Source organism: Hemiscyllium ocellatum, chromosome 13, assembly GCF_020745735.1.
Source record: "Hemiscyllium ocellatum isolate sHemOce1 chromosome 13, sHemOce1.pat.X.cur, whole genome shotgun sequence".
NCBI classification, from domain to species: Eukaryota; Metazoa; Chordata; class Chondrichthyes; order Orectolobiformes; family Hemiscylliidae; genus Hemiscyllium; species Hemiscyllium ocellatum.
This window is the reverse complement of record NC_083413.1, coordinates 53,493,757-53,517,173: the sequence shown is the minus strand read 5'-3', so window position 1 is coordinate 53,517,173 and position 23,417 is coordinate 53,493,757. Positions and strand designations below refer to the sequence as shown.

The following is a 23,417-nucleotide window of genomic DNA, read 5'->3' as shown; positions in this document are numbered from 1 at the left end:
TCCAAAAACACCCATTACCACAGGACGAGGGCGGCGGCGGAGTTCTGGGAATGTTGTAAAACGGGAGGTCAAGACCGGGAGACATAAACAATTGAAACTTCAGTACAGATGTAGATAATTCAAACAAATTGTTACATCCAAAGATTAAATGAAGAGTGACAAGGACATTACAAAATACAGAACAAAGCTGTAGGGGTCCTCTAGTTGTTTGTGAAATCCAAACAAGTTTCATTTAATGGCTTGGTAAAATACTGAATTTCACCTGCATCAATGGAGTTCAAACAGATGCTTTTCATTAAGAAAAGATAATTAGTAACGAAAGTGTTCAGAGTGGAAATAGTAAAGCTTTATTTAAAAGTGAAACTTTAGTTTAAAATCTACTTATAGCATGTAAGTAGCGGGGTCATAAACTACAGTTGGAAGTCATAGGGACTGTTATTTGATCTCTCCAGCTTAAGTGAGAGAGGGATTGTTCTTCATGTTCAGCCGTGTCACATTAACTTTATATGAGTTATTTCAAAGAGTTTAAAATAATTTAAAATCTGATTGAAGATTTGTAGCTCGGGTATCCGTTGTTGTGGTTCTGCTCGCCGAGCTGGAAGTTTTTGCTGCAAACGTTTCGTTCCCTGGCTAGGGAACATCATCAGTGCTGTTGGAGCCTCGTGTGAAGCGCTGCTTTGATATTTCTTCCGGTATTTATATTGGTTTGTTCTTGCCGCCTATACAACGTATTCGCCAAAAACGGATACCCACGCAACTTTATCACCAGATGCCTAAGAGATAGACCGAGGAACGAGGACATGCCACAACCAAAAGGACTAGCCACTCTACCATAAGTCAGGAGCGTCTCAGAACTGACAGCCAGACTACTGCGACCCTTAGGACTCATAACAGCACACAAGCCAACATCCACGCTCAGACAACAACTCACTAGAACAAAGGACCCAATACCCAGCATGAGCCAAACTAACGTAGTTTACAAAATACCATGCAAGGACTGCACAAAACACTATATAGGACAAACAGGAAGACAGCTAACAATCCGCATCCATGAACATCAGCTAGCCACAAAACGACACGACCAGCTATCTCTAGTAGCCATACACTCAGACAACCAGCAACATGAATTTGACTGGGAAAACACCACTATCATAGGACAAGCCAGACAGAGAACAGCCAGAGAATTCCTAAAAGCTTGGCATTCATCCCCAAACTCCATCAACAGACACATTGACCTGGACACCATATACAAACCACTACAGCTGAAACTGACACCCGGAAACGGCAAGAACATCCATCAACAGACACATCGACCTAGACCCCACATACAAATCACTGCAGCTGAAACTGACACCCGGAAGCGGCAAGAACAAACCAATATAAATACCGGAAGAAACATCAAAGCAGCGCTTCACACGAGGCTCCAACAGCACTGATGATGTTCCCTAGCCAGGGAACAAAACGTTTGCAGCAAAAACTTCCAGCTCGGCGAGCAGAACCTTTAAAATAATTGGTAGAAAATAATATCTTTTCTAATCTGCCGCAAATCAGTTAGTATGGAATTTGGAAGAGTTTTTAGAGAAAAGCAACTATTGGGTTATGGGTAAATAATTCAGTGTAGCTGGCAAATGTCTAGGAAGGGATAACACTGTCTGGTGCATTATAAGATCCTGAAGAGAGTTGAAGGAGGTATCTGGTAAACATCATGAGAATATGGAGGACATAGGGCTATCCACAGAGTTGTCCACTGTTTACTGGATTGCATGCATAGATTGGATGCAGCTAACAATGGCATTAATGTTGCATGGAATTATTGTAATGTGAAAAGTATAATAAATGTTGTATTTTGCTGGGATACTCAAGAGTCATTGAACTCCAATCAGAGCTGGTTACTAAGAGGGCAACTTTGCCTCGCATGAAGACCAGATTTGGGTAGTCTCTGGCCTCTCTCATATGTGGTAATAGAGCTCTGAATAAAGATTAAATGTGCTAAGGAACACAGGATGTAAGACTCCTCTTTGACTTTCTCCCTCCAACAGTATTATTTTAAACATGCCAGATAAATAAACAATCCAAGATACTTCATAAAGGCATTATCCATCAAAATGTGACACAAGATATACAAGAAGGTATTTGGACAGATGAACAAAAGCTTGATCAAAAATTAGGTTTTAAGATGTGTTTCATGAGAGGAAAGCAGAGAGTTGTACAGGTTTAAGAGGGCATTTCAGAAACATAGGCTCTAGTCAGTAGAAGGCACAGTCACAAATTGAGCACAAACTAAAATCAAGAATGTCCAGGACACTGGAATTAGAGAAGTACAGATATCTCAGAAGGTTGTAGGAGATTAGAGATGGGAAAGGGGCATGATGGAGGAATTTGAACATAATATTGGAATTACAAATTCAAGGTACAGTTTAATGTAGTGCCAGTATAGGTCAGTGAGTACAGGGTAATGGATTAACAGGGTTTTGGATGACCTACATCATATGGAGGATGGAATGTGGATGGCCAGCCAGGAGTGTGTTAGAATAATCAAGTCTTCAGCTAAAGGACATGGTTTAAAAACAACAACTGCAGATGCTGGAAACCAGATTCTGGATTAGTGGTGCTGGAAGAGCACAGCAGTTCAGGCAGCATCCAAGGAGCAGTAAAATCGACGTTTTGGGCAAAAGCCCTTCACCAGGAATAAAGACAGAGAGCCTGAAGGGTGGAGAGATAAGCTAGAGGAGGGTGGGGGTGAGGAGAAAGTAGCATAGAGTACAATAGGTGAGTGGGGGAGGAGATGAAGGTGATAGGTCAGGGAGGAGGGTGGACTGGATAGGTGGAAAAGAAGATAGGCAAGTAGGACAAGTCATGGGGACAGTGCTGAGCCGGAAGTTTGGAACTAGGGTGAGGTGGGGGAAGGGGAAATGAGGAAACTGTTGAAGTCCACATTGATACCCTGGGGTTGAAGTGTTCTGAGGCGGAAGATGAGGTATTCTTACTCCAGGCGTCAGGTGGTGAGGGAGCGGCGGTGAAGGAGGCCCAGGACCTCCATGTCCTTGGCAGAGTGGGAGGGGGAGTTGAAATGTTGGGCCACAGGGCGGTGTGGTTGATTGGTGCAGGTGTCCCAAAGATGTTCCCTAAAGCGCTCTGCTAGGAGGCGTCCAGTCTCCCCAATGTAGAGGAGACTGCATCGGGAGCAACGGATACAATAAATTATATTAGTGGATGTGCAGGTAAAACTTCGATGGATGTGGAAGGCTACTTTAGGGCCTTGGTTTGAGGTGAGAGAAGAGGTGTGGGTGCAGGTTTTGCAATTTCTGTGGTGGCAGGGGAAGGCGCCAGGATGGGAGGGTAGGTTGTAAGGGAGGGGGGGGGGGCGTGGACCTGACCAGGTAGTCACGGAGGGAATGGTCTTTGGGGAAGGCAGAAAGGGGTGGGGAGGAAAATATATCCCTGGAAGTAAACCAAATCATCCACCGACATTTCTGCCACCTCCAAAAAGACCCCACCACCAGGGATATATTTCCCTCCCCACCCCTTTCCGCCTTCCGCAAAGACAGTTTCCTCCGTGACTACCTGGTCAGGTCCATGCCCCCCTACAACCCACCCCTCCATCCTGGTACCTTCCCCTGCCACTGCAAGCATTGCAAAACCTGCGCCCACAGCTCCTCCCTTACCTCCATCCAAGGCCTTAAAGGAGACATCCATATCCATCAAAGTTTTACCTGCACATCCACCAATATCATTTATTGCATCCGTTGCTCCCGATGCAGTCTCCTCTACATTGGGGAGACTGGACGCCTCCTAGCACAGCGCTTTAGGGAACATCTCCGGGACACCTACACCAATCAATCACACCGCCCTGTGGCCCAACATTTCAACTCCCCCTCCCACTCTGCCAAGGACATGGAGGTCCTGGGCCTCCTTCACCGCCGCTGGCTCACCACCTGACACCTGGAGTAAGAATACCTCATCTTCTGCCTCGGAACACTTCAATCCCAGGGTATCAATGTGGACTTTAACAGTTTCCTCATTTCCCCTTCCCCCACTTCACCCTAGTTCCAAAGTTCCAGCTCAGCACTGTCCCCATGACTTGTCCTACTTGCCTATCTTCTTTTCCACCTATCCACCTGACCTATCACCTTCATCCCCTCCCCCACTCACCTATTGTACTCTCTGCTACTTTCTCCCCACCCCCACCCGCCTCTAGCTTATCTCTCCACCCTTTAGGCTCTCTGCCTTTATTACTGATGAAGGGTTTTTGCACGAAATGTCGATTTTACTGCTCCTCGGATGCTGCCTGAACTGCTGTGCTCTTCCAGCACCACTAATCCAGAAGCTAAAGGACATGGATGAGGGCTTTAGCCACAGAAAAACTAAGGTGGGGCAGAGACACACAATGCTCACAGATGGTGACTGTATGTATCATGAGCATCTTATCTCTGGGTCAAACATGATACTCAGGTTATCAATATTCTGTCATGGCCCAGACAGTTGCCAGAAAAAGGCATGGTATTGATGATAAAGGAAGGAGCTTGCATATGGACTGAAGACAATTGCTTCAGTCTTTCAAATAAATAATTGGAGATATCTGCTCAGTCATTAACTCAGGCTGGATAAATAGTCTCAATTTCGAAAAAGTAGAGGGGCTTAGTGAAGCAGTGGTGAGAGAGAATGAGTATCATCTGCATATACACGGAAATGGGGAAATTTTAGATGAAGTGGTGGAGGCTGGTATGATTACAACATTTAAAAGGCACCTGGATATGTTATGAATAGGAAGGGTTTGGAGGGATATGGACCGGGTGCTGGCAGGTGGGACTAGATTAGGTTGGGATATCTAGTCAGCATGGATGAGTTGGACCAAAGGGTGTGTTTCTGTGCTGTACATCTCTATGATTCTGTGTCATCAAGGGGCAGCCTATAGATAATGGGAGTTAACGTTGGGAAGAAAAAGGATTTAGGTGATTCTCTGCGAAGAATGGAACAAAGTCCATGCAATTCCACTTAGCTCCATGATTGTTTTAGTATTAATTTGTAACAGAACACAATCACAAAGACAAAAGGTCAATGCATAAGCTATGATGGAAAATGCAATAACTGAAACAACATTGTACTAATGCATGAACAATATATTCACAGCTTACACAGGCTGATTGCTTACCCAGTTTTTGCAAAGTTTGCCCAGTAGCGCATCATTTTCCTGCTGAGTGTCTGCTCTGCGGTTGTGTAATTGAGCCTTTCAGCAAGAGGAATTCCAAACACAAATTCAATCTCATAGCCATGCATAACTCCCATCCACCCAGGCCAATCTGCATTTGATGCACGATGGTCAAACAAATAAACGTAGGCAGTATTTCCACATTTAGCAAACTCATTAACAAAATCCATTAGTGGACATACAAAATTGTAGTCTCCAGACAGATCAACTAAAGCATCACGATTCTTTGTTGCATTGTTTTCATCTGTCCAATCTGTATATTGAAAAACAACAGCCTCTAATCCAATATCACCAGCTTCAGGAAAAGACATCCTTGCACCATGCAGGAATTCTTCACGAGTAATGAGACTTTCTGCATCTTTCTTGAATCCAGGAACCTCGTACACCAAAAAGAAGCTCCCCTCATGTTTGTTCACACCTGTTAAGATTTGGATTTCTTTAAAGTTTCCCATTTGGATTAATTCTTCTGGCAGGCCAGTGAGAAAATCACCATCAACTACAGGTAAAAAAACATATCCAGGCAAAAGGCAATCTGTTAAGATTGCAATACTCTTTTCTATTATCTCTTGGGGATGTTTACCATGAAGACAACTCACTAACTCTGTTTCATTATTGTCAGGACATTCAAGGCGGCTGGCCAAAACTGTTGCCCTACGTTTTGCCTCAGCATCTTTTAAGACAGCCCAAGGAGCATTTGAAGAACCACTTTGCATTATGGCTCTCGTAAAGAGAGAATGGCTTTTTGGTGAAAGGATATGCAGATGTACTGAAGCTGCACCTGCACTCTCTCCAAACAAGGTCACACTTTTGGGGTTTCCTCCAAATGCAGCTATATTTTCTTGAACCCACTCAAGGGCTAAACGTTGATCAAATAATCCCACATTCCCAGGAACACTGCGGCTACCAGGTAAAGCTAGGAAACCCAAAGCACCTAACCTATAGTTCATTGAAACTACAATTACATTTTCAACATAAGAAAGATATCTCCCATCATACACTGCCAGGGAAGAGGTGCCTGAAGCAAAGCCTCCACCAAAAATCCATACCATAACAGCTGCCTTATTTGGTCTTGGTGATGGAACCCATATATTAAGATACAGACAATCCTCACTAAGTTTTGTGTTAGGGTTCCACATTTCCTCCCAAGAGAAACCAGGGGAAGAGTTGTTTACATACTGGTAACATGTGTTTGGATATTTGTTTGCAATCCACAACCCAGACCAGGGATGTCGAGGTTCCGGTTTCGTAAATCGAAGTTCATTGATAGGAGGTTCTGCATATGGTATACCCAGAAAAGCAGTGACTGAACCAGAAAGGACATTTATTGGAATTCCTTTTACTTTTCCTTGACTAGTTGTGACCACCAACTCTTCTCCGCTTGGTGTACCACTGAGAAGCTCAAGTGTCAGAAGAACCCACAACACTAATGTGTGGCACGTTAAAAAACTTGGTTTCCTTTTGAGTCTCATGATTGATTGTATGCAGGTCTAAAAACGAAATTAAAAAAGTGAAAACAACAAGATTGCATTAATCTTATTCTTAAAAAGCATCCAAAATATAAATTTTGTTGCTATAAAATATACTTTTAAATTAACTGCATCCATTCATTATTACCTAAATGTTAATAATTCAGCATTTGTAAATGTTAATTCTAGAGGAGGTTATTGTACAGCATGTAACAGATCAATTTGACAATATTGTGATCATTGGTATATTTGTATTAAAAAGTAGAAGTTTTAGAATATGTAACAGATAACAATACAGTGGCAGAATCAGATAAATGCAACTGAGAGGGTGATAGTTCACGTAAGCATACTTTTGGGTAACCCAATATGTTAAAAAAGTATAAAATTTCCCATGTTTTTGGCTAGCGCCTTTTCAGCAGTTTGAAAATCTCCCAATGAAGCTCCAGTACTCAGAGATCATACCTAATGTTGATTTTCCTTGTGCACTTTTCCTCTTCACGTCAAAAGCTCCATTTAACTAATTTGATTGAATTGCCAGAGATTAGCCAAGACTAAGAGTTAACAACTATCATCTCTCTTCGACCCACATACCCCCAAACCAAGTGCGCATATGATATTTCTGGAGATTAAACCAGCTGAAAAGTATGCAGCCTACAAGGTGCAAGAAGACTTAACAATTTTTATGCTTTTCTACATTTTACAGTGCCCACTCATTAAGATATTCATTAGTAGAATTACCTAGAGTCTTAGTGGAAAAAATCCAAAATTTCTCAGACAAATCTACTTGCTTTCATTAACAATACCAACAAAATCTTACTTTAACATGGAAATGAAGATTATCACTACTGTTGAGACTTACTTCAAATTAGATGATTCACTGAAGTAATGAAGAAATTCAATATAACAAGGTGTCAAATTACAAAATATACAAATGCAAAGTCTATGGTTTTCCCCAGCTACTTCAGTAAACCCCTAGAATTGATTCAATCGACTTGAAGACATGATCTAATTATTTATAGGAACCTATACAGCATGAGTGAGCCCTCGTCAAATAGTAGAAATGCCATTTTACACTTTTTTCCATTCTGAGAGATGATCATCCTAAACTCTGCCCAAAGACAAACCCATATGGTCTGTAACCAGAATTGATAAAAAAAATCAAATGATAAATTTTCACACATTACCACAAAAAGGGCAAGCTGTTTTCATTCTGAACAAAGACACAGACCAGTGACCCAGCCAGAGAGAGATGGAGAAACTGAAACAGCTGTTGTCATAAAAAACAGAGGATAAGATTTAAGCACAGATCTTCCCTACTGTTATTAAACTTATGAATGGACCTCTCAAGTATTCATTTTGATCTCTCTCTTTGCAACTTCTCTGCGGCTGTCAAAAAATAATCGGCTACCTTGAAGGTCAGTCAGCTCAGCTGTAGGACATCTCTACAGGAATTCCACAGGGTAGTGTCCTAGGCCCAACCATCTTCAACTACTTCATCAATGACCTTCCCTACATCATAAAGTCAGAAGTGGGAATGATCATCCACGATTGCACAAAATTCAGCACCATTCTCAACTTCTCAGATATCGATGTTTAAATGCAGCAGGACATGGAATATTCTCAGTTTTGGGCTAACAAATGGCGAGTAACACTTGTGCCATACATGTGCTAGGCTAACACCATCTCTAACAAGAGATAATCTAATCATCACCCCTTGACATTCAATGCAAGTACCATCACTGAATCCACTGCTATTAACATTCTCTGGTTACCATTGGCCAGAAACTCACGAATTATCCATATGAATACTGTGACTACAAAGTAGGTCAGTGCCTAAACATTTTGGAATGAGTAACTCAGCTCCTGACTTCCCAAAGCCTAGACACAATCTTTCCCAGATTAATGCTGTTCAACAACACCCAAGAAGATTGATAGTATCCAGGATAAGGGATGGGCAATAAAATGCTAACCCAGCCAATGATGTCCACATCCTACGAATGTATTAAACAAACTTAGTTCATGAATCCAATAAATTATTGATCACTTTCCTATTGGCTGGTATCACTATTGCAACTCTCAGCTAGTCAGGATCTCTGCAAAATCCTTTCGCCTTCAGTATATAATCTTCAGTCATCCTCAATTATCTTTTCTTGTTCAGTTTCAGGTTCATTTGGCAAACTCTTTCCGGCAGGTGTTGACTTGGTTTGCGATTGCTTCTTTCAATGTATCTTCAGATCCAAGACGAGCAGGTTATTTGTGGTAGCTTATATTTAGTGAAGATCACAATATTCTTCTGGAGCAGTGGAAATACCAAATGGTATTCGGTACCATAATTCAAATCACCTGAACTGTGGCAAGAAGTCATCAGTAAACTGCTGCTTTCATTCAGCTGCACTGCCCATTATCCATTTTTGCATCCAGAGTAGTAAAGGCCTTTGCTTTGGCAAATGTGGCAACATTTCTTCAATGGTTGACTTGGGGTAGTGAGGTCTCTTTTGAGCTTCATTGAAATCCTTTGATTCTATGGATACTTTCAGCTTTCTGTTCTTTTCTTCCTACTTCTATGCTTTGGCTAATCCAGTCAGTAAGAGTGGTGATTTTATTTATTATTCCCTACTTGTTCAGCTCCTCTACTTTGTCTTTAAAGCTAGACTGGAGAGTATTTGGAACCCTTCTACAAATGCTGAATTGATCTGACACTCTCATTGATTTTGAAATTATATCCATCAGGAAGACTTGTAAGAACATCTGTGTAATCTTTGAGGGTATGTTCAGCAATCTGTAGCTTAGTGGCATGCAAAATGCTGCAAACCTCTTCTGGTATACATAAAATAAGATTATGAGTCCAAAATGTAGGCTTGTTTTAAGTGAGATGGATTATGTTTACCATCTATGATCTGGAACAGTTGATCTTTGTCTTCCTGATGCACTGAGCTCTCCGTTTTGTTTATCCTTTTGGGATGAGTAATATTGTATCATATGATTACCTTGCTATAGGAAGGATGTTATTCAACTGGAAAGGATGCAATAAAAGACTTACGAAGATGTTACTAAGACTGGAAGGCTTGAGCTATGAGGAGAGGCAGGATAGCCTTGAATTTCTTTCCCCTAGAGCATCGGAGGCTGAGGAGTTACCTTAAAGAGGTTTATAAAATCATGAGGTGTATACATAAGGTGACTAGGATAGGGGACTCCAAAACTAGAGGGCAGAGGTTGAAGGCAAGAGTGGTAAGATTTAAAAGGAGCCTGTGGGGCAACGTTTTCACACAAAGCATGGTGTGTATTTGGAACGAGCTGCCAGAAGAAGTGGTAGAGGGAAGTACAATTACGTTTAAAATACATTTATACAGGAAAAAGATAGGAAAGATTGAGGGAGTTATAGGCCAAACATAGGCAAATTGGCCTAGTTCAGTTTGGGGAGCCTGGTCAGCATGGATTAGTTGGGCTGAAGGGCTTGTTTCCATGTTGTATGACTCTATTACCCAGCCTTACCTTCAAGGTGCTGATTTTTGGATCACCATTTTTAGTTAGTTCACACAGGTCTGTGAACCTTACCACATTGCATGAAGAATCAATGTTTATCTGATACTTCATTTTCATTTGATGCTGTCCTTCCACAGTCATCATTCCAACAATCATAAACCATTTATCAAATTTAGACTTGATTGTATCAAACTGCAAATGTTGTGAAAAGATTCACCAGAACCATCATCTGAAATCTAACAGCAATCTTCATAGATTTGCTTTGCTTCTTTCTAGTGATGCAAATGTGTGCAATATGATTTGGCTTCTTATATTTATAACATTGCTTTCTCCATGCTTGATATGTTTCTGTTTTTTTTGTGTGTGGTACCCTCTGCAACATTTACATGTTACATATTGCAGTTTGGCCCTGATCATTCTGCTGGCTCTTCTGCAAATATTTTTCCCTTTTATTTCCATTATGTTTTCTTGTTAGAGCTTAACTGTCTTTCTACATAATCTAAAGCCTCATCCATTCTCCCATTAATATTCTTTAGCTGATGGCTGACAACCTCAGAGTTTCTGCACATTGATTATTTTCTTGAAAGTAAGTTTCTCTTCTCACGGTGGGATCATTTACACACAAGACAATATTGTCTCTGAGAAGATTATTTTACAGTTGTCCAAAATCACAGCAATCAAAGATATCTCAGATGTAATGTACAGTGTGTGGTACATCATCATTTATTTTATGTTTGAATTGATGATGTAAGGGCTCTTCTGTGTCTCAGTATTTGTTTTTTTTAAGCTTCAAGGAGACACAAATAGCTGAAAATAAGTTTTTGTAGTTTCTGTTTTGGGACAGATCTTCAAATGTATGTATAAAGCAGTGTCCTGAATACAGAAAAAAAAAGATGACTTTAGAAAAAGGAGTTTAATAATATTTTAGTAAGCAATTTAGGTGCCTCAGTGGTTAGCACTGTTGCCTTACAGTGTTAGGGATCCGGGTTCGATTCTCACCTCGGACGACTGTCTATGTGGAGTTTGCACACTTCCCCCTTGTCTGGGTGCTCCGGTTTCCTCCCACAATCCAAGGATGTGCAAGTTAGGTGAATTGGTCATGCTAGGTTGCCATAGTGTTACGTGCATTAGTCAGGAATAGATTAGATTACTTACAGTGTGGAAACAGGCCCTTCGGCCCAACAAGTTCACACCGACCCACCGAAGCGCAACTCACCCAGACCCATTCCCCTACATTTACCCCTTCACCTAACACTACGGGCAATTTAGAAAGGCCAATTCACCTAACCTGCACATTTTTGGTGCTGTGAGAGGAAACCGGAGCACCCGGAGGAAACCCATGCAGACAGGGGGAGAATGTACAAACTCCACATAGTCAGTCGTCTGAGGCAGGAATTGAACCCGGGTCTCTGCCGTTGTGAGGTAGCAGTGCTCACCACTGTGCCGCCCATTAGTAAATGTAGGGTGAGGGAATGGGTCAGGTTGGGTGCTCTTCGGAGAGTCATGTGGACTTGTTGGGCCAAAGGGCCTGTTTTGATACTGTAGGGAAGCTAATCCAAACCCCACACCAGAAGTGTTTAGATAAAACTTGAAAGAGAATATTTGAAGCGAAGTATGTTTAAACTTAGGCTAATGAAAGCTCCAGGAAAAAGGCTATCAGGTTTGCTAGACTGGGAGTTGAAATCATCATTAAACGTGTCAAGATATAAGAGAAAATGATTATTCTCTTGTATGAGCATGGTACAAAGGGTGTTTTGGGTACTATATACTTGCATAACTGCGAATTAAATTTTTGGGATTAATGGAATTATGTTTTATCATATGTTTCAAAATCTCTACACTTGCATTATACATAAACATTTCGGTGTCATCAAATAACTAAGGTCTATTAACATCAAAACTCGTGTCTCATTGGCATCATCAGCACTGTAAAGTGAAGTTAACAATAATGTGAGGAGGAGGCAAAAGCTATAGAAGTCTTAGCAGCAAATCTCAGGCAGTGTGTGCTGACTCACCAAATTGTGATGGAGATTGACTCCTTTTACTAATCTCAAGTTTTACTGGGAAACCTTTAGCCCACTCATTCTTTCTTGACACATTCCTATGTTATTTGTCGAGCTAGGAAAAAACTGTGATGCAAATATATACATCACGGTGCCACATTCACCGTTGCATTGCAGACATGTGTCAAGTAACAATATATCAATTTATCAGTCTGCCAGCTACATAGATCAGTGCATGATATAAACTGAACGAAGCTCACTCATTTTGAATGTAAAGTAGGGCTTCCCAAACTGTTGGTCACAATCCCCAATGTGGTTGTGAAGTGTGAGGCAGAGATAGCTGCTATGGAACTCCAACTGAGAGTTTACAGCTAACAAGCTTCTTCAAATCCTGTGTCTTTTAAAAGAAGAAAAAAGCATTACACATGTCCTAACTTGCCAATCTAACTGGCGTGTAATAACACCTCTGAGCATGTTGATTAGAAGAATAGGTTAAAAAATATTAAAACCGCCTCAAGGAGGCTCTTTTGCAGATCAGTTGTGGTGTCTCCATCCCTGGAGTGAGAGGACCGGATTCTTCCTACCTGCTCCAGAGGTGTGTAATAACATCTCTGAACAGTATGATTAGAAGAAGAGCTCTTAAGAAAGAGAAAAAAATAAACTAGTGGTTATTTTGCCTGATCCCTGGACCAAGAGGGCCAGCTTTCAGTCCCATTTGCTCAAGAGTTATTTATTAACATCTTTGAAAAGGTTGATTAGCAAAAAAAAGGTTACATGAAGAGGGAAAAAAATATAAAATAGTGATAAAAGCGAAGAGAGCTGGAGGTCTGGAGTGGCATGGAGTGGCCGAGAGCTAGAGAGAAGCACATTGGAGGCTTGGAGTGGTGTGGAGCAGGCTGAAGGTCTGAAGCGAGGCAGGAATGGTTGCTGGACTGGGGTCTGGCGCATGCAATTGACGGCTTGCAAGGCCAGTCAGACCACATATGGAAACCCATGTAATGAGGGCTGCAATGTAAAGTTTATCCAACTGTAATGTCTATCCTTCTTAACTATGTCTTATTCCTATTTTATGCTTTGAAGCATTAAGGTAATGCACTTTCTTTTCTAATTCTCTTTTTGTATCTAAGATTTGTACCTAGGTATTTTGTACCTAAGATGGCACCATGAGAGGTGACATTGTAAACTTTTCACTTTACTCCTGTGCATCTGCACTTGAATACACATGACAATAGAGGTAATTCTATTCTATTCTAATGTCCCTACCCCTGGACCAGGATGTGGCCCAGGTTCAAGTCCCACAAACTCCGGATATATTTAATAACATCTCTGAACAGGTTCATAGATTCTATCTAGAAAAGCCTCAGATTGCTGACTGCTTACCTCTCTTTAGCAGCAATGTTCATGCCCAGCTGTCATTAAACATGGAGCATGCAGTGTCCACTCTTTATGCTTTTGGAGAAATGCAGGCTCCGCAAGGGGTGGAGTGCTTTATTTCCCCTTCCCAGCCCATTTTGATTTGGAATTCTCCCTCTCTTTATAACTTTGTCTCACCTTTGGTGATATTGCATTGCCCTTAGTGAGCTCTGAGCATAGACTGAACAATTGGAAAATCATATCATTTATCAGTGGTGGTTATTACTTGAAAAAAAATGTCATGGTGATTTGCTTGTGGGACTCACCCTTCAGTTGGGTGTGATAGAAGTTCCAGATGTATGGTTAAACATAAGAATGAAAATAAGACAGCCTTAACTCTCACAGCTCGCCAATCCATCCTCTCCCTGCTTTCCATGCGTCCACTACTCTCACAGGTTTTCATGCTCTGGGGTCACAGCAATTTCCAAGCCTCAAAATTGGATCAACAATGGGAAAAAGTTTGGGAAGCATTGGTCTAAAGTGTGCTTACTTCGAACTCATGACAATCAGTAGAGATAACATTTGGTCCCTGACTCTCCTGTACTCCACCTTACGGGTTGCCTGCCATAGATTCCTACAGCTTGTTGTGCAATGGATTAACTATCAATTTGATGCATTGTTTAGTGGGAATCTGCAATATTAGTTAAACTGAGATCTGGTTGTTAAAGTCATAGAATCTTCAAGTGTCTTGTCAAGTTTCCTTATGCCACAAAGCTACCTTGCATTTATTCTTTGGAATTCATACTGATAATTAACAGCAATAACAATTCTGCACATTCTCCAGAAGCTGAATAATCTTCTCCGTGTACCAATACGTACAGGCACAGATTTTAAATCCCAAATCTTACATAGCTTAAATATTATATCTTATATTTTCACTTACTTAAGCCAATCTACATAAATGAATATCTATTCATTTTGTGCCATCTGTGAAGTTATCAATGCTTCCTTAAACATCCTTAGTCAAATCATTAACATAAATGATAAATGATCCCAATATCCACTATATGAAACTATTTGTGAATAGATCCCTTTCGGGTGGTAACCCTTTAGCTAGGAATATTTAACCGTTGTTCATCTATGCAATAATCTAAATTTATCTGCTAGTTTCTAATTTTCCATGCATAACTTAATCAAAATAATTTTGGAAAGTAAAACATTATACATTATTCTTAAGACTATTCAAGTTAATAATTTATAATAGCTTTTATAGTTTTGAATTCAAAAAGTACCCTTGTAATCAGATTTCAATTGGATCCATATTGACGTGATACAAAATTGTCAAAATTACTGATACAACAAGCAAACTGCACAGTTTCCTTTGCATACTGCAAACAAGGCAATGAAAGGACAAAGGACAGAGATGTGAAGAAGAGACAACAGCAAAGAACACTGCTTCTGGTTCCATTGTGGAGTTTCAGTGTGCACAATCATGTCAAAGATACCAACTTTCTGTTCAAGTGCATTGGCAGGACATAAAGTATCTAATCATGGTATAGACAAAACAGTGCTTCACAAATAATCAGTCCAGTGTCTTCAGCACTTTGTGGCAAATATAATCAAGTACAGAATGAAAACTACATTTAATTACCCTATTTTTAGCTAATTAGAATTCCTGTTTCCATTTGATACGAGTTCTAAAAGGGTGACAAAATATAAACAAATAACCTGTTTTGACCTAATTACATAGAGGTAAATGATTTGCAAGTACTGGCATGGATTGTATTAAACTACATGAAGTAAAATTCTATTTTATCCAACATTTAGAACCGGAGAAAAACTGTAGTCATATAGTAGAATTATCTTAAGGTCTTTTATTACCCCACCCACCACCTTCAAACAATGATGAAGAAAAATCAACAAGTTTGGATACAATAAAGATACTATTCAACCTGAAAATGCTGCAGTCTTATTTTGTGATGAACTCAAAATCTAGTCATCCCTTTAATCAATTCAAAGGAGTTGGGCACTGTGAATTTCATGCTTCAAAAGATTATAAAGCTGAACTTGTCTTAACAGCAACACTGGAACAGCTAAATGAAAAAGTACAAAAATGATACTGGGTGTCTGCTATTCTACATTTTGGAAGCTGTGATATCTAAAAATCTTGTGAAATATAGTCCCAAACGTCATTTGAAGTTTGGAGCCAACAGAAATTTTATCGATGATATACTGTTCTCATATCGGAAAAACAATTGTGTGATTCATAAACTGCTATTGACAGACAGTTAAATAGATTTATTATATACGTCATTTGTATGTTCTTTTGCTTTTTTTTTGTTGTCATCATAAGGCATAATTTCACTGCCAGCTGCATCACCTGCTACAATTTATCTTTTAATCTATAAGAGCTTAAGAGTAGAAGTGTTGAGTACAAAACTATTCCACCATATAAGGAATATGATTTAATATAGTATTTTGGAATACAGTAAGTAGGGAGTTATACCATTATATGAGGTATTGATATTGAAGCAATGCCATAAAGCAAAATACTTAAGAAAAAAATTTACATAGGCTTCTTCTAGCTATTATCCTTAGCATCAGTTTTAAGAATTGTTGAGTGCTGATCATAGAAAATGCATTTTTTAAAAAATTGGATTCATTGTTATATACTCACAATGCTACAAACTTATTGTAAAGCTACATAACTTTTAAAAGACATTTTGAGCAAAGAGGTGTGATATTGTCCAAGTTGAGATAGCCACGTTCATTTCAATATCATCCTTATTGTACATTACATTAAAAAAAAGGACCTGAACTAATTTTACTCAAAATGATTAGGGAAGCGTCCAAATTTTTTTTGCACTTAGACTAATTCCTACTTAGGTTGGGAAATATCAGATACAATTAGTTGAAGAACAGCCATGTGGAATTTCTGCAAACGCAACAGGTATTGCACATAAATGTTAGAATTTCCAGCCCCACTTCACCTTTTGCAAATAAATAAATTGATTACTGTAATATGAGAAGAAAAATTAAATAGTGAATGAGTGTTTTGTTCTCTTAATTTAAAAGAGAAGGAAAGCATTTGCATCTCAATCTGGGTAAACAGAAAAGAATGTCAAGCCAGCACACAATTATCGCACTATTGAACTCCCTTGTTGACATCATTAGTGCAACACCACTAATACATGTAAACAGAGTAGAAAGATGGACGCATTAGAAGCAACTTGAAATCATATGTGATGAGAAGATTTTTCAAATCATTTTTATATGCAAATTAATTATATTACAGGTTAATTGTAATATACATGATAAAGTATGACATTTAAACATCCTGATTTCGCTGTGCTGCATTTTGAGTGTTCATAAAACTTTTTGATTGATAAGTTGTTTTCAAAAATGTTGATGGTAGTTTACCATCTGTAAATTAGAACAACCAACATAAGAAGAGTTATATCTCACATTGGTTTATCATCTTTGACAGTAAAGAGATCAAGTCGATCAACTAAGCTCATTAATAGAAGAAAATACATATAAGAGTTGATAGTAAATGTTCTACAATGTTAGATATTATTTCCTTATGACATCCCTTTTTGCACCCAACCCCTCATTGCTTTTATGCTGTGGGAACGGGTCAGTGCTGCTGCCATTGGTCTTTGTCAGAGCATGTTAAAATCCAGAAAAGGCAAGATGTGATTGAAACGTGTATGAGTAACAGCATCTTCCAAACCATTGACTTCTATGACTTCAAAAGGAAAAGGGCAGCACATACATGGGGGCACCACAACTTCCAAGTCACAGACTGTTCTGAGTTTGAACTACATGGCTGATCCTTCACTGCCATTCAGTCAAAAGCCTGGAACTTCCTTACTACATCAAAAAGACCACAGCTGTTCCAAGATGGTCACACATCACCACCTTCTGAAGGGCCTTTAGGGGTAGCCAACAAGTGTGAACATTGCTAGTAACACTCACATCCCATGAATGAATTAAGAAAAAACAAAATATGGGGTGATGATATAAGCAGGTTATTTATCTTAAACTGTGTTTGAACTGGAGAATACAAACACAAAACAACAGATACAACAAGAATCCAAGTTAGAATAATTTATTGCCTGACTCCAAGAGCTGTGTGTATGCTTAATATGCTCAATAAAAAGTAGATTATTGACCGAATCTTATAGACGTGGGCGCAGCATGACTATGGCCAAATTTGTGGAGCAACTGAACAAAAATATTGGCGACACTGAACGTGATGTCTTTTGTTTGTGACAAATATTACAGTAGGATTCTCACAAAGCAGTGAATTAGCAGTTAGGGAAGATTAATGCTAGTTAAAGCTTACTAATGGTAAAACTTGCCTCATAAATATTCAGCCTTTTATTATACCATTTCACCAAAAAAGCTAGGCATTGAGAAATATTGATGTGGAAACCACAGCAGCTCCCTGCTGAATCCAACTTCCCACTGGTTTTGTATGAACTCCTGTTGATAATCTGGCATTATCATCTCAGGGCATGCTCCATTAGCACTGGCCAGACACGTCCTATGGCATTGCTCTTCTTCCAACACAGTTGCATATTACTCTACATTGCCAAGACTACATTAACCCAAATAGCAATCTCAGACCAGAATAGCATAATGTGGTGTCATCACTTCTACTGCTGTTCCTCAGTAAGTGAAAGTCCCATGTCTATACCACCCTATATAGCAGGACCTTCAGATACTTGTCTGCAAAGCAGGGCACAAATTTCCCTTGTTTGTGATGTCTGGGACAAATGTCAGTAACCATGCAAGGCAGCTCCAAACTCACAGTGTTTGTCTGGGTGCACAGATTGTTAAAGATGGTGCTAGCGCAAGGGATACCTGTGAATTCTGAGACATCTAGTGAGTGGCGAGTTATTCTAAAAATGGTTTGGGGTAAAATTGAACCAGAATTGGACACGAGGGCTGCTATAAAAGCAGGGTAAGTAGTTAATGAGGTAGGTTTACTAAGAAAACCAGAAATTTCTGGAGGCCTCAAGGTAGGAACTGCTTCAAAAACACTAGATTCAACACAGACATCACCAAAATAAGGTAAGATTCAGCCTTTTGTTTTATTCAATTAACTTCTGGAAAAGTATATTTTATTTTTAAAACATATTGAATCACTGTGGAATGTAACCTGTCAGAAACTTAAGTGTAACTTGTAAAGTCACTTTTATAATCTGTGGGCTAGTTTGATTACCCTGGTGAGTGCATGCTTGCTTGGGACAAGTGCCAAAGATTCAGAAATTTCACAGAGCATTGTACTTCATTGGAATGCTGCCTAAAAAATCAAATACTCGTGAAAATATATTTAAAAAATTTTTTTTCATTAAAACAAATGTGATTGTAAGTTTTAATTACAGTATATTTAATTATGTGCAGGCGATTCACTTATGCCCCAGTAAATAAAAATAACAGAATGAAACTCTTGGATTATGAGTTGTGCATTTATCATGTGTTAAAACTATAAATAAATGCTTATTAAACTGGGTAAATATTATCCCTTTTTAACCTTCACAATTTAGCTTTTTGGATTATAATAAGATTATTTGATGGATGAATACAAAATTATTTCAGACTAGATAAGATTGATAGAAACACAATTTTAAGTGGTTGCTGGTTCTGGAATGAGTGAGCATTGAAGTAAGATCAAACATCTTGGTAAGAATATTTTCTTTTTGTTTTCCACCTTAATGCCAAACCCCACAAGTGTCAATTTATAAACTTAAAACAAAATGTGCCAGTCACAAAATAACCAGTTCTACATGCATTCTATTTATACTGCTCTAAAGAAGTGTCCCACATCACAATTTAAAATTAATCCTACATAGAAGTCAATAGTCAAGTCACCTGACAAAATCCATGCTATCTCACAATACGATGTGTCAATATCGATGGGTAGCATGAAGAAATATAAGGAGCAACCTTGTTAGATTAAAAGGCTTGTTTAATAATTTTCAATCATTCCACATTATATAAATTACCAACATTAGAAACTTTACCAAATAAAACAAAGATTTATAACTTATTGCAACAATGACCCTTTTGAACTATCTATAATTGTAAAACCACATCATAATCAATAGAGCATTGCATTTGCCAACATACCATTCATAATATTGTACAAAACTATCAAATAAAAACTACAGTCATCCTCCTCCAATGTCTCACTCAAGTAACTTCTTTGTGGGAGCAAGACATTGCGTGTTTCAGTTGGCTATTTGATGCTAGAGTACTTCATCATTTATAAAGGTTCATCCAACTGACAAAAGATATCATATAGTAATTAAGGGAAGGTACTATGACTTTTTTTTTCCCCAATACTGCATTAGGATACTAAGATCAATTATATTATCATGTAATAGATTAACTTTTTTTAGGATAAGCTATTGACTTGTGGCAAACATGTCAGTATCTCATTATTTAAGAAATATAATAGTTCAACTATTTTTATATGCACTCAACAGTTATTGTAGATTAGTAGTTCGCAACTTTGTATGGACTCTTCAACTTGCCACTACAAAAATATGAATTATTGATGTTTTCCTGAATTAAAGGTACTCATCATAATCCTACTATATCCCAATGGAATTATAACATATAATTTTCTTTATTACATGTGGGATATAGGTAAAGTAGTGTTACTTCTGAAATCATAATTACATATGCAAGGTAAATGAACTCACACCAGTGTATAATTGTTTCAACCAAGAGCTGAGTCAACAAGAATAAAAACTATGTGAAGGAAATATATAATTGTTTTTGTATTAGCTAAAATGTGCATACAAGAATGAAATGTGTCTGTAAACAATGGTAGATGTTACAAATACATAAGGTGCTGTGAGGGTGTAGGTTAAGCCAGATATGTTTGTACAAAAGTAGTCATAAGCATCTGTTTCCCACTTCTGCAAAAAAAAACCAAATCTCAATTAAAAGGTCATAAGGCTCAACATTGTTGAGGAATGGGAGGAAATGTCACAAGTAAGGGAAACAGATAGCAGTGAAGGAGGATATACCTCACAATGGACCACAGCAGGAGGTGGTGAAATGGCCAAGTAAAACTTGTACTTGCTCCCACAAAGAAGTTACTTGAGTGAGACATTGGAGGAGGATGACTGTAGTTTTTATTTGATAGTTTTGTACAATATTATGTTGTACAATATTACAATAGTATGTTGGCAAATGAAATGCTCTACTGATTATGACATGGTTTTACAATTATAGATAGTTCAAAAGGGTCATTGTTGCAATAAGTTATAAATCTTTGTTTTATTTGGTAATGCACAAGGCCGGATAAGGCAAGAGATAAACAATAGTAATGGGCACCGGGTTTAGAGTAGTGGGAAGAGGGAAGGAAAAATGAATCCTATATAAGATATGTTCTTGCTAAACTCTGCATGTCTATTTTAGGCACCACGCTTGCAAGAGTATAATAAACGATACTGATTGCTTCAGATCTTGTCTCGGACTGAAATTATTGAAGTGAGTGAGCTTTGTTTCTCACATTACGTTATTACAAAATCAATTTTTCCTCATTTTCCAGTGACCATTAACAGTCAACAGATGAATCACACGTCTGCTTCCATTACAAGCTTTCATGGAAGAGGTCTCAGAGGCTATACAAAACCTGAGGGGTTCAACTCCGCATCAAATACGGTTGACCAAGGTACACTCCTGCTCTTACCACCTGCCATAACATTTGAAGGATTTGCAGAAGATTATTCAATTCTTTTGGCTGCTTTATACATGCAATTTTTTTATTCGTTCATGGGACAAAGGTGTTGCTAGCTAGGCTAGCATTTATTTTGCATTTTATAGTATTTAAGCAGACCAAAACTATTTACAGTTGGCAAGACTTGCCTAGTTTCTTTTTTCATTCATAGGATATCAACTTTTCTGGTTAGGCCTGCATTAATTCCCATCTCTAATCACCCAGAGAGCAGTTAAGAGTCAACCACATTGTGAATCTGGAGTCACACGTAGGGCAGATCAGGTAAGAATGGCAGTTTCCTTCTCCAAAGGACATTAATGAACCTGATGGGGTTTTCCAACTGTCAGCAGCTCTTAATTCCAGATTTTTAAAAATTTTACTTGAACCTGGGCCCCCAAAATATTAGATTAGAGTGGTGCTGGAAAAGCACAGTTCAGGCAGCATCCGAGGAGCAGTAAAATTGGCATTTCGGGCAAAAGCCCTTCGTTGATTTTACTGCTTCTCGGATGCTGCCTGAATTGCTGTGCTTTTCCAGCACCACTCCAATCTATACTCTGGTTTCCAGCATCTGCAGTCATTGCTTTTACCTCCCCAAAATATTAGCTACCTCTCAGGATTAACAGTGGCAATACTACTAGGCCATCACATCCCCTCCAATGGTCATCAAATCTGAAGTGGGATTTGAACATAAAACTGCTCACAATGGCACACAACTTCCTCCAAATATTTATACCAGTGTAAAAATCAATACACTGTAATTTACTGCATTTGTTGACAGTAATACTAGTGTGGTAAAAATAACTATAAACGTTTGCAAACATTATAAACAGCACCATAAATATATTATAAATTAATTTCTGCAATATTTTGACCTGACATGTAAATATTTAAATAGAAAATGGTGATCAACAACTTCTATTATTGCTAGAAAACAAAAGTTCTTTATGCGACAGAACTTGTGCAAATTGACAAATATAGCCTGTTGATGTTTCTATAGTTCGTATTGTTCAATCACATTAGTTTTAGTTTTGTTTGCAAGTACAGAAACGTAACATTTGTGCAAATACACAAACGCATTTTGTGTAAATACCTAAATTTGTTGCGTCTCACTGCAGCCTCACACAAAGATGCTTGAACGGTTTACACACTCTGGACTGTGCCAATCTGTTCACACCACAATATATGGACCAAGCTCACACATTTCTCATTTTAGGTCTAATTTCACGGCTGTGGAAATCAACGCAATAACTTCGAGTGGAAGGCTGAACTCTTGTGAGCACTGAACCAAGAGTTAAAATCGTTCCAATCAGCCTTTCGCTCGGTTCCCAGGGTGTAACTATTGCTAGACAACGTATTAAGGCACAGGAAGATCCCACAGTGACCCTGAGGGATGACAGTAATCCGCCCGGCGCCTCTTCATCAGCAGCCATTAAGTAAACGAGCAATTCTTAATCCTTCTCAACTAAACAGAAGGAAGACTGAAATTTGTCCACACACACCAATGTCACAAGTGACCGGCCAAAGTTGACGGTGAGCGCAGCGGCAGAAATAAATACCCGAGGAGCCGATCACCAATCCAACCCCCACCTAAAACCCCGACACCTACCTCCCTGTAGTGCGCCCTCACCGCCCAGCCTCTCGCTGCTGCTGCTGCCTCAGTCTCTGCGCGCCCCTCGGCCCAGTTATCTCGCCGCGCGCACCACCAACCGCCGCCCGCGCGCACCACCGCCATCATCAACCGCCGCGCCGCGCGCACCACCACCACCACCAACCACAGCGACGCGCTCACCCCCCCCCCCCCGGCGACATCGCGGAGTTGGTTGCCGGCTGGGAGGCTTCGGGTCGAGTTGGATGAGACAGCGCAACGTTCCGAAGAGAAAGCGCAGAGAAACAGACCAGGAGAGAGGGGACAAACAACATCGCGGTTTAGGCTTTCGCAACCTCCGACTTCACTCTGGGTCCTTGTGGGAATTTAAAAAATAACTTTTGATTGTTCTTCACCAGAATGCTGTTACACTCAAATGCCAGCTGTCACTGCAGACGTGTACCAGGAATACTGATGTGATTTAGGTGCATACATTCTGGCAAAGAAAACTGCTTTTCAGAATGGTATAGCTAAACAGGCTCTCAGTCTGTTGGGATGGACAAGGTGCACACGCTGG

The 23,417-nt window shown here is 39.4% G+C and overlaps 1 protein-coding gene across 1 annotated transcript in view; it reads right to left on the bottom strand.

Moving 5' to 3' along the window:
* Positions 1-22,965, bottom strand: part of LOC132821548 (cholinesterase-like) — a 31,746-nt gene extending 8,781 nt beyond the window's left edge. Inside the window, exons 1-2 of the mRNA XM_060834181.1 lie at positions 22,862-22,965; positions 5,153-6,696 (exon numbers count right to left, since the gene is read on the bottom strand). Of these exons, the coding sequence (XP_060690164.1) occupies positions 5,153-6,678 (1,526 nt within the window). The 5' untranslated portion in view covers positions 6,679-6,696; positions 22,862-22,965. The remainder of the gene's footprint in view (positions 1-5,152; positions 6,697-22,861) is intronic.
* Positions 22,966-23,417: the final 452 nt, after the last annotated feature.